Below are 10,924 nucleotides of genomic sequence, written 5' to 3'. Positions count from 1 at the left end.
ACTCATGGATTCTATGATTCTCTGCCTGATTCAAACTACTGCAGTCCCTGGTACATGTGTAAATGCTGTGCCCAGAAGCATTTCTCTCTGTGCTGCAAACTGTGCTGGAGTTTATCACGCTGCCTTAATGGCACGTGTAGATGTACCCAGTTATTCCTACTCCAAAATTTCTTTACTTTATTGAGGAGAGAATGCATTCTTCAGGCTGCTTCATCTAAATTATACAATACAAACAATGAAACTTTTCTTGGACCAAGAAATGAATCAGCTAGAGTTCTTGAAATGTTTTGAAGTTCCAAGTTGAAAAGGAACTCTCTGGTGGAATGAGACGCAGAAGTGGGTGTCACTGGACTCGTCATCCTCCCATTCCCAGTCAACTGCTGGCAAGAAACTTGCTTTGAGGTTTTCTTTCCTGAAGGAGTTTTTGGTTTGTTTGTTTGGGGTTTTTTTAGAGAAAACAGCCATTCTTTTTAAACATTAGTCCGTGTACTGATTTTTATGCTTACTAAAACACTCTGAAAATTAATGCCCCACAACGAGCAGTTGGCAAGCTCCTTCTTAAGGTACCTGAATCTTTTCATAATCTTTCTCCCATTACTTATTAAAAATAGGAAAAATGTACTCCACCATTTTATCCATTTCTTATTGCAAAAACACCATATCAACTTTGTAAGCTACAGTCACAAATGCAATTTTTTTTTTGAGGATTACAACATTTGATTTATAGAATGTAATATTGCATGAGATACAAGGTTTAGCAGTAAATTGAGACTATTTTTTTTTCTAGAGCAACAAAGTATGGAATGATGCAAATTCCATGTTAGTGGGTAGAGTTAAGGTTTGGCCCTCTGGGCAGTTTCACAGATTTGTTTGCAGGAAAGTGCTTTCTGTTTTAAAAGAAAATTGTGTTAATTTAGAAGCAAAATTTGCATATTTCAACGACTTTTCTTTTCTCTATTGACTCCTTGCCTTGTTCCTTTGGAAATGGAGCCTTTTATGCTGGGTTCATACCATAATACCACTTGTTCCCTGAAGAAGAAAGGATTTAATGAATCATAACATTCATGTTTTACTTATAGAAAAGGTTTAGTTCTTTTTCTATTTAAGTATACCACATAGTGGAAAACCACATAAATAGTGCTAAACACTAGATGAATTGGGCCCATAGATGGCAGAGTGGGACCATCCAATATACACATGCAATCCCCCCACCCCTCAACACACACACACACTGAAGTGGCACCTTGGGAAGCTTTTCCAATTTATCTGCCCATAAACAGAAAATAGATTTGGAAAATAACATATGTGAAATATACTAAGGGTTTAGATCTGAATAATTAGCAAGTTGCCATTCATTATTAATTCACTGGAACCACTGGCTTGCTCTGGGATCAGGGTTTTTTTTTGGGTGGGGGGCAATTTTCAGTCTTTTCATTTTCAGGTGATAGCCTTTTTTTAGTATCTAGTGTATACACTTTCAGACATAACCCATTGTGTTCCTCAGTGAGTAACATGGTAAACTGTACAACATTTACAGGAGCCATAGGTTTGGGTAAGCCCACAAAAATATCAGCTTCATATGCAAAGCTTTTTTTGATTTACTTCCCAGCTTCCTACTTCCCATGAATACAAATGATCATAACCAGCTCCTTTAGCTGCTCCTGTCCAAAGCAAGTGAGGATATTCTCCCTCTTTGGAAAACAAGTACCACAGGCAGATTTTTCTTTTATTCCTCCATCCAGCTGGTATTGCTGTCCTATAGCTGTGCAACTCTCTTAACCCACTCTCACCATCATTTCGAACCAGCTTTCTGTACCCACATGAAAGATTCAGTACCTTATAATTCTATCATCTCCATGCCTATTTTTGCTTCCCGCTCAATTTAAGCCTGTATTTACACTTCACTGACACTCATTCTCCCCTTGCTAGCAGAGCACATAATCCTATGTTAAGTATGCTTCTATTTTTTAATAGCCTTACTTTAAATCCTTTTACAGAATAGTTTTTGACATTGATACTAGTACAAGAGAATAGTACTAGAGTCTGCCTTTAAAAGAGGGCGGTGGTGCTGAGCTACTGACTTGCGATTTACTTACTAAATATGAACCTGCAGTTGAGGAAAAATTCAGCCTTCTTAACTGCTGTACAGAAGTACCTTTTTAAAAATGCAGACAGAAGTAGCCAATTAGCAATTACTCAGAGACATTGGGCAATTTGCCAATACCTAATAGCAGAGGTGTGTAGTCTTTTACATTCAGAATTTGAAGCTCTTGTACTATAGCAAGGCTTTGTGACAGAATCCTGATAAAATCGCTTTGTCTTCATACACTGATTGTGGTTTTGCATAAGAACACAGAAGGACATCCAGCAGGGGCTCCCTAATCTTCCTAATTATTGGCAGCTTGTCTAATGACACTATTCTAACCACTTTACAGCTCATTTTGCATTGTTCTAATGCATTCATGCTTTATTTTTTATTAATATACACTTAAATAAGACATGATGGTCTAACTTTAATATATATTCAGTAACATTGTGACCAGATTATATTTAGCTGTACATTAGATGATCAAATATATCTGTTAACCATCTATTGTTAAATTTCCCCCTCTGAACAATGGCCTGTCTACTATAATAGTATTTTTCTTATTTCTCTCATTCCCTTCAAAAGAGACTGTAAGTATCCTTTAGAGAGATAATTCTCTCTGATACTTAATCAGTCCTTAAGAAATTTTGCATGAGAGTGTTTCTCATGTCATGTGACTATGCAAAGAATGACACAGGAACAAATGATTTTTCCCTGGAAGTCAAAATTATTTACAGGTTTCTCTTGATTTATGCTATATATGTGTTCCCGGAGAACGGCACATAAATCAAATTTGCATAAAGTGAACCTACTTTACAATGTAATGAATAGGGATAGGCTCCCACGGTGGTGAGGGAGGGAGGGAGGGAGGAAGTGAGGCTGGGACTAGGGAAGGGGGCTGCACTGTGCTCCACCTTTCCCCACTCACCTTTGCTCCTGGGCTGTGCTGTGCCCTGGTGCAAGCAGCTGGCGCCAGCTGCTTCCGGGGCTGCTGCAGCCAGGGCTGGGGTGAATGGGGCCATGGCCCCTTCCCACAGACTTATCTGCTTGGGTGGGGGGGCATCTATGCCAATCGCATAAGATCAAATTTACCTCACATAAAATGAATTACGGGTTTAAATATGCTCATCACATAAGAGCAAATTTGCATAAAAAGAGCCCATATAAATTGAGGAGAACCTGTACTTTTATGCACCCCATTGGCTGTTGACCAACCATAATTTGATTTATCTTCATTTGTGAAACAATAGCGTATTTTATTTGATATATGATATTTAATTTGATGTGATAGTAAGATATTTTGTTCTGTTGTATGATACTCAGTTCCATATTCCTTACACACTCCAAACTCATAGTGAAGCAAACCAACCCCACAGATGGCTCACATACATTGTGTACAGGTAAAGCAGATTCACTGTTCTTACCTGAAAAAAAGTCAGGCCAAAAAAACCTGGTTTTCATGTGTACATGGAGGAGGTATCTATCCCTTGTGCAATCTGCTATACATGATCATATCGCCTAGCATCTCTACCCCTTTGCACCCACATGTGTGCACACATGCATACAGGCATACACCTCTCAATCAGCATCCATAATATTTGAGGGTGCAAATAAGCATTCACTGCACCTGGTCTAGGGGTAGGTGGCTTACTTTAAGGAGTTTGCTGCTGGGCTGCAAATGCCTACAGGCATTCCAGAGATTGGGTTAACTCTTTTCTAGATTGAGTTAACCCAATTTTGATTTAAGTTAATGCACCTACTCAGGTGAACTAACTTAGATCAGGCATGCCATTTTTTTGGTAATTCAAGCTCTCCGAATGCCTGTACAATCAGGCACTTAGATTGGCCTAACTCTAGTTACATGGATCTATATTTAACACCTGTATATTACCCAAAACTGCACATAAACTGGGGATGTATACAACCATTTCATTTACTGAACCCATTCCTGCCCCCACTGAACTAGCCATGAATTGGGGCAGAATTTCTTTTCAAATAAGAATGTCACATTCATTTATAAATGATCATTTAACCTGATTTTATTTATCTAGTTTACACCCACCCCAAATTCTACGCACGCAGATAAATTTCAAATACATCCAAGTGGTTTAATGCAGACCCACTGCTGGCTCAGTCTCTCTTCTGTTTGCTCTGCTCCAACAGAGCAAATGAAGTGGAAAGCCAGTTTAAACAGGGAAACTGGGCATACCTCATAGAGTGGAATTTTCCACATGGCGCAAAATTGTAGCAACAGGCTTTAGGCCACCCTTTCCCCACCCTGATAAATTACAAAGTCCCTACAGATCTGTAAATTGGGCAACAGGGGATCAATGCCATAACTCCCCCACTGCCAAATTTCTAAACCCACAGGCAGCCCTATGGCCCAGATGACATGATACTGGGGGCCAGATCTGGCCCACATGCCAGAGTTGAGCACCCCAATCTAGTTATGTCCTGAGTCCTGAGGTTTACAAAGGGAAACTTTATTTGTAGACTCATTATATGTTCCAAGTAAAATATACCGATTTTGAGAAATTGTTTATGTATTTTTAAATTCTGTTTTTTTACCATAAGATCTGTTATATTAAGAAACAATAAAAAATACTCATAATTAAGATGATAAACAAAACATATTTCTAGATATCACCAAGATAGCTATCAAGACTAATCAACTCCAAAAGTATTGCAACTACAAATAAACTTCTAAAATATAAAAATAGATGGTAATTCTAACTGAATATTTGAGAGCCACTCTATACAAAAAAGGACATTAACCAGCATTATTCTGCTTTGTCCAACACAGTTCCTTCTACATTTACATGAAGATGAAGCTTTAAAATTTAGATATGAATTGGTCCATAGTTTTGGATAAATTTTTAAAAATAAAATGTGAAGATTCATTTATGAGAGTGAATCTCCATAAGCCTAAGTCTAGTTTATCCATGTTCAGTTATTGCCCCCTTGCTCTGACTGGAACCATTTATTTTGCTTAGTTTTTATTAACATCTTAAGAGATGGATTTTTTTTATTTTGTTGGCACAGATTTTCCTGCTTTTACCAAGAACTTTGATTTTTGCATTTTTAGTGTTCTGTAAAGTACTGACTTCCTTCAATACTTTTCTCCACTTTCAAAATAAAGATCCTTCTAAAGCATAATATAAAATCTTCATAAAAGTGATAGGTAGATACAACTGCACTAAATTAATTTATGCCTTTTGAAGAAAACCAGAAAAAATCTACAGAATTCCTCTGCTATTTCATCTGTAACTGCAAAAAAAACACATGCAACTAGGGACATTTTGCCACATATCCACATTACTTACGGTTGAGAGGCAGGCTGGCATTGGTCATTCCTAGCTTGTTGACAGCAACACATGTATAGTTGCCAAAATGTTCCTCTGTCACATTGGTGACAGTAAGAAGTGATCTTGTATTATAATTTTTAATAGTAATTCCTTGTTGACCATTTATCAGTCTAGAAGGCAAGAGGAAAATCTGTAAATCATATGCCCTAAGCACTGTCTCCATTTTGTTTGCTTAATTATGAACATGACTGTCAATACAAGAAATCATTCACAGGGTGGAGAAGATGCCAGTAGTACAAAGCTAACAAAGCCAGATTTGGGGAGCATTGGCAAAGCAATAGTAGGATGGTTTTCCCTGGATGTGATATCTTGCCAATTTGTTCTATATTCTAAGAATGGTAATAAGATGTATTACACACTTTGCTCTTCACTACCGTTACCCTATATAACTGAACATATGGTATTCCAATAGCCCCATTTTCTTAATCTGGCACCTTAATCAGAAAGAGAAAACGTACATTTGGATTCTAACATTGGTACTTAAGTGTTTAAAATGAATAAAGTGCATGACTGATTGTCTAAAGAAAGCATTTTGGAGCCAACTTCAATTGGCAAGTTTGAAAACAGAGCATAGATATTACAGAGGAAAGTCATCCAGTTACTACAGCCTGGTCACAACAGTATTTAGATAACTTAGCCTTGAGCCGTGCTTCCCTTCCTTCTTTCTGCAGCACAAAAACTGGAAGCTAGTGGGGATTTCCCTATGCTGAAGTCATCTCTGGCCTCTGAGATGCAGGGTAAAATAACTTCTGTAGTGACTTGTGTGAGGCTCACAATATTTGGCCCCAACTGAGATATATTACTCCAAATAAGGCTTACTCATTTCATATTTTTGTTTGCATTGCTATTGCAGGTGAGACTCAAACCTTCTTCTAGCAGTTTCACATGACAAGAACTAAAAGAATCATAGAAATAGTCACATTTTTTCAAAAATAGCACTGAACAAGGCTCTTCATTTGTAGACTCCCTATGCTGAATCCAAAATCTCAAGACCGTACGGTCATAATACAACCAGTGCTACAAAAAAGCAGCTAGATATGGATGATAAAAATAACTACTTATGCTTGATTACTCAGAGAACTGCTTATATTTCATATTAAGAGCAGAACTTTGGCTTCTATAAACATTTTTCTCTTTAATTTTGATATCTCGAAGCAGAACATCATAAATTCAGAAGAGGGATGAAATCTTTTAGTATTCTGCCTCAAAATGCAAATCTATCATTATTAATGGTACATCTGCATATTGATTATTGAATATTTTCCTGAATTACATTAATATTTCTATTTTTCATTTAATCACCATACTTCATTGCATATAAATTAGTTTTTCCAATTCTCGGTGTACTTTATATTCGCAGTGAAAATCAACAGTTTAATAGCTTTGTCCTGTTTATACCTGCTGGCAGAGTATACAGGCCATTCCACATACTGGAAAAAGAACAGCTCAAATCCTAATGGCTATATGTTGCCTCATGGGCACTGCAATTTCACAAACGAACTAAGTTGTGTTATTCTGAGAAACACGATGGAAATTTTGGTTGGTTGGCTGGGTTTTGTTTTTTGTGGCGGGGGAGGGGAGGAAGGGGTAAGGGCCATACTGAATATTTAATTTTTTTCTCAAGACTTGTAAATTGCAAAACATTGTCCTTTCACCTTAAAATGTGTTACTCAAATAGCTATTGTCTTACCCATTTCAAAGCATTGTTACTTTCTCTTTGTATAAAGCTATAAGAAAAATATGTAAGAATGAAAAGCTGTTTCTGCAGAGCTGGGTTCACCTAAAATTAACCAGTTAGCTGTGGAAGTTTATACTATGTTTGTGTTGTCTCCTATATCCAGTATGCTCTTCAAAGTATTGGTGCTCTTTAGCCCAGCAAAGAATATTTCCACTGCTGTAGTGATCAGCAGTGATTACTAATGAAATCTTTGTCTGGAGGACTTTGCATCTTCTGTTCCCCAGCATTCAAGTTCTACTCCTAAGCACTGGGGAACGGCACCTAAGATGATGGTCCTAGGAGTCAGCTTTGCCAAAAGTAACTGCTTATTCAACAGTCTTGGTTTTTCCCAACCTTTCCAAACATCTTTCCTTATGTCTCCTCTTGGGCTTTTCAACTTTGTGAGCAGCAGAGTTCAGCTGGATCTTTCAGATTTCCAGGCCCCAGCTCCTCGGTCCTCCATTTCCTACCCAATCCCCCTCATACGTCTTCAGTTTTTTTCCACCCTCTCCACGGCTTTTCTCCCTTCTCCCTACTTCCTCTGCATATACTGCCTCCATATTCTCTGTCCCTCAGCCCACAAGCTTTACTTGTTGCTGTTGTTAATTTTTGTCTGCTCACAGATTCACTTCTAGCTTCATTACATCCTCACACTCCCTGCAGTCCTCCAGACCTCTTTATGATTTGTAGCTTCTGCTAGTTCCACTTAACCTCTTTTCCTTTCCCTCCTTCTTACTGTTCTTAAAGTTTCCTGGCTCTGTCTCCTCCTATTTTTTTCTCACATCTCCACAACTGATAAATCAGCTTTTCTAGTCTCCTGTCTCTCGTTGCTCACATTCCCTCCCACTCTATAACTCTTCTAGCTTGGTTCATTGTCTTCGGTTACTGTTCAATCTCTATCATTTTCATCTTCCTGGCTTTTATCGACCCCAAACTCTGCTGTCTCCCCAGTTCCTGTGCACCCAAATGTTCCTGTCCTTCATCATCTACTCATCCCTGTGACATTGTGTCCTCTAACCCTTGCCCCACCTCTGCCTGTTGCCATCTCCAAATCCTTCTCCTGTTATAGCTTAGACTTCTAGCCTTACACAATCCTGTTAATTGCAAACCCTGTCCCTCACATATTGTCACCCTGAAGTACCTATGTCCACTACCCAACGATCCTGAGTTCTGCTGTCCTTTGGTACTCCCCTCCATTGTCTCTTGCACGTGGAGGGGTAAAAGGTGATAATGCTACTGCAAGATGGAGGCAGAGGCCAAGTATGCTTCTTTAGACCCTGAGAAGGTCTCAAGAAAAGGAGGTAGATCCTTAGGCCAGGAACATTATAACCATCTAATCTTGCTTTCCGCCTAACAGGAAAGGAAATTCTAAACAATAATTTCTAGTTTGATTCTACTACTTCTACTTGGCCTATATCATTTATTTCAGAAAGGTATACACTTGATTTTAACACCATCCTGGGAGTCTTATCAGCCTGTTGTCCTTAAATGGAATGGAGGCTATATTATTCCTATGAGGCTTAGGGAAGCCACGGTTTGATTAAGTTATGTTTCACCCACTCAAGTTGCTTGAACAGACAAGCTTTCCATAACTCACTCAAACCTTCTACTTTTTCCTCCATCCCTTTTCTATGTCACTACTTCCAGTGCCTACCTCTGATGATGCTCTCTCTCAGCACATATGAATAGGTTTGCTGTAATTCACAGGTTTCTTAACAGCAACACAAAAACTGAACAGGGTCTTGTCGATATCACCCAACCGGTACTTAAAAGCTCTGAGTACCAGACAAGCCACATCCATTGTTTGTTTGCTGATCAGGAAAGAAGCATTACAGTGGTTTAAACTCAGTTATTTTCAGAAAGTTTTCTTTGCAGCTACAAGGGCTTCAAAATAAAATCTTAGATTCTACTGCCTTCACTCTCAAGTACCTCATTCCCTTGGGTGAAGTAGTGCTTTCAAGAGCCATTCATTGTCATTTATGTTCAGTTTATTGACTAAAATAAGTGTTTATTCCTCATGTCATTTTTTATCAAGCTACTTCTTTAAGTGGAACTGCACATCAAGAGTTTACAACCATCTTATCCTTTCATTTACTCTGCCACACTACATTTGAGGACTTACAATACAATCTGATCTCACTCATAGTCTGGAAGTTATGCCCAGAACAGACCAGGGAAAATGATGCATCAGTACTGGCTCCAAAGACCATCTTTAATCTCATATTTGAATAAAGTAATGATATTATAATATATTAAAATATTACGATGAATTTGGTCTTTATTTTGATACCTGAAATGTACACCATGTTTACTTTATCAGTTGTAATGGAACTAACATTTTTTAAATTGAAGGCAGCCTCCCTCATGGTTGATTAATTTACAAACAAAACATTCTTGCTTAACCAAATAGCATACATTATACACAGACAATGAAAAAGTGTGTCATTATGATTAAGACAAGCAATGAATTTGCCAGGAAAAAAAAATACAAGTTTCTCCTTAACACCTCTCTCCATTTGCTGTCCATTTTTAGAACCTAGTTAGAATCATAAACTTTTATTTTGAGGTTGCAAAATGGTGTGCCAAATCCATTCCAAAACCATGCCACCTCTGTTTTTATGAAATGCTACGGTTTAGGGGTAAAGCCAGGATTTAAAGTACAATGCAGAAAATTCTAGAAAACTGTTCTCAAGAGTTTTTTCCAGTTTGATTACATTAATTCAGGAGCTGAAGTTACTGCAGAATGCATTAGCCCATGTGTTAAGTAAAGGAACTCACTGTAAGCAGGTTCGTTAGTGCTGTAAGTACTGCAACAGCTGCCTATTGGCTTCTGTGTGGAATATAAGGTATTGGTATTGACAAAGTGCTAAATTGTCTATAGATTGACCAGTGAAAGCCCACTCTTCTCCCTGTTCTTCGCTGTCACAATTGACACCTACAGACCCTGTGGCCTACAATGGGATTGTTTCCAATAGGATATTTCTACGGAGGATTTTTGACTTTTCTAGTTGATTCAAACTAGTTTGAGTGTGTTGCAAAAACATTTGAGAGGGTTCACAGGGCAAGACTTTCAGAGAACTTGATGGCTGAGTAGCATTTGGTCTCCAGTTTGTTTTGGGCTGTTGATCAGTTGTTTTATGAAGGTGGGTTACTGACTTTTTATTTATTTATTTATTTATTTATTTATTTTCTGTTTTGAATGGCTAGCAGGGTTCCTTCACCTGGAAAGGTATATTTTGTTGTTGTTTAGATCAAAGTGAATAAATCTAGTCAGCAGACATAGCAGGCCCCATTATTTTAGAGAGAACCGAAATCCCGAGTCCTTATTTAAACTACCTCAACATTTCAATGTTTCAAAGATTAACCCACCACTGCCAGTCTTTAATTTAGGTGCCACTGAAGAATGGGAGTCTTTCTAATGACTTTAGTAGGAAGTGAATTGGGCCCTAAACTTCTTAGCATATGACTTCAGTGATGCCTATAGTATAATCCACATAGGGCATTTTGACAAGTTGTTTCAGGCTGGGTCAGCACCATCCCCCTCCACAAACCCAGCTGTAATAACTCAACAAAACTCCCTACGTGGGATGGGGCTGTGGGTGGACAGGGAGAGAGTGGGTGGTTCAGGAGTAAGATGGGCAAGTGAGGCCAGGATCATGGGGCGGGGTTATAGGGAGACCCCTGGCGGGGGGGCACTGTGTGGGTAAGTTGGTGTGAGGGGTGTGTGGGGTGCATTTACGTGTGTGTGTGTGTGTG

At 38.5% G+C, this 10,924-nt stretch overlaps 1 protein-coding gene across 1 annotated transcript in view; it reads right to left on the bottom strand.

Moving 5' to 3' along the window:
• The window catches only part of NEGR1 (neuronal growth regulator 1), an 865,068-nt gene that overhangs the window by 145,599 nt on the left and 708,545 nt on the right, over positions 1–10,924 (bottom strand). Inside the window, exon 6 of the mRNA XM_019528400.1 lies at positions 5,410–5,561. Within this exon, the coding sequence (XP_019383945.1) occupies positions 5,410–5,561 (152 nt within the window). The remainder of the gene's footprint in view (positions 1–5,409; positions 5,562–10,924) is intronic.

The sequence above is a fragment of the Gavialis gangeticus genome, unplaced genomic scaffold (genome assembly GCF_001723915.1).
Source record: "Gavialis gangeticus isolate Ggan-Ray unplaced genomic scaffold, GavGan_comp1, whole genome shotgun sequence".
Taxonomy (NCBI): Eukaryota; Metazoa; Chordata; order Crocodylia; family Gavialidae; genus Gavialis; species Gavialis gangeticus.
Note: the sequence above shows the minus strand (reverse complement) of the source record. Positions and strands in the feature narration are given on the sequence as shown.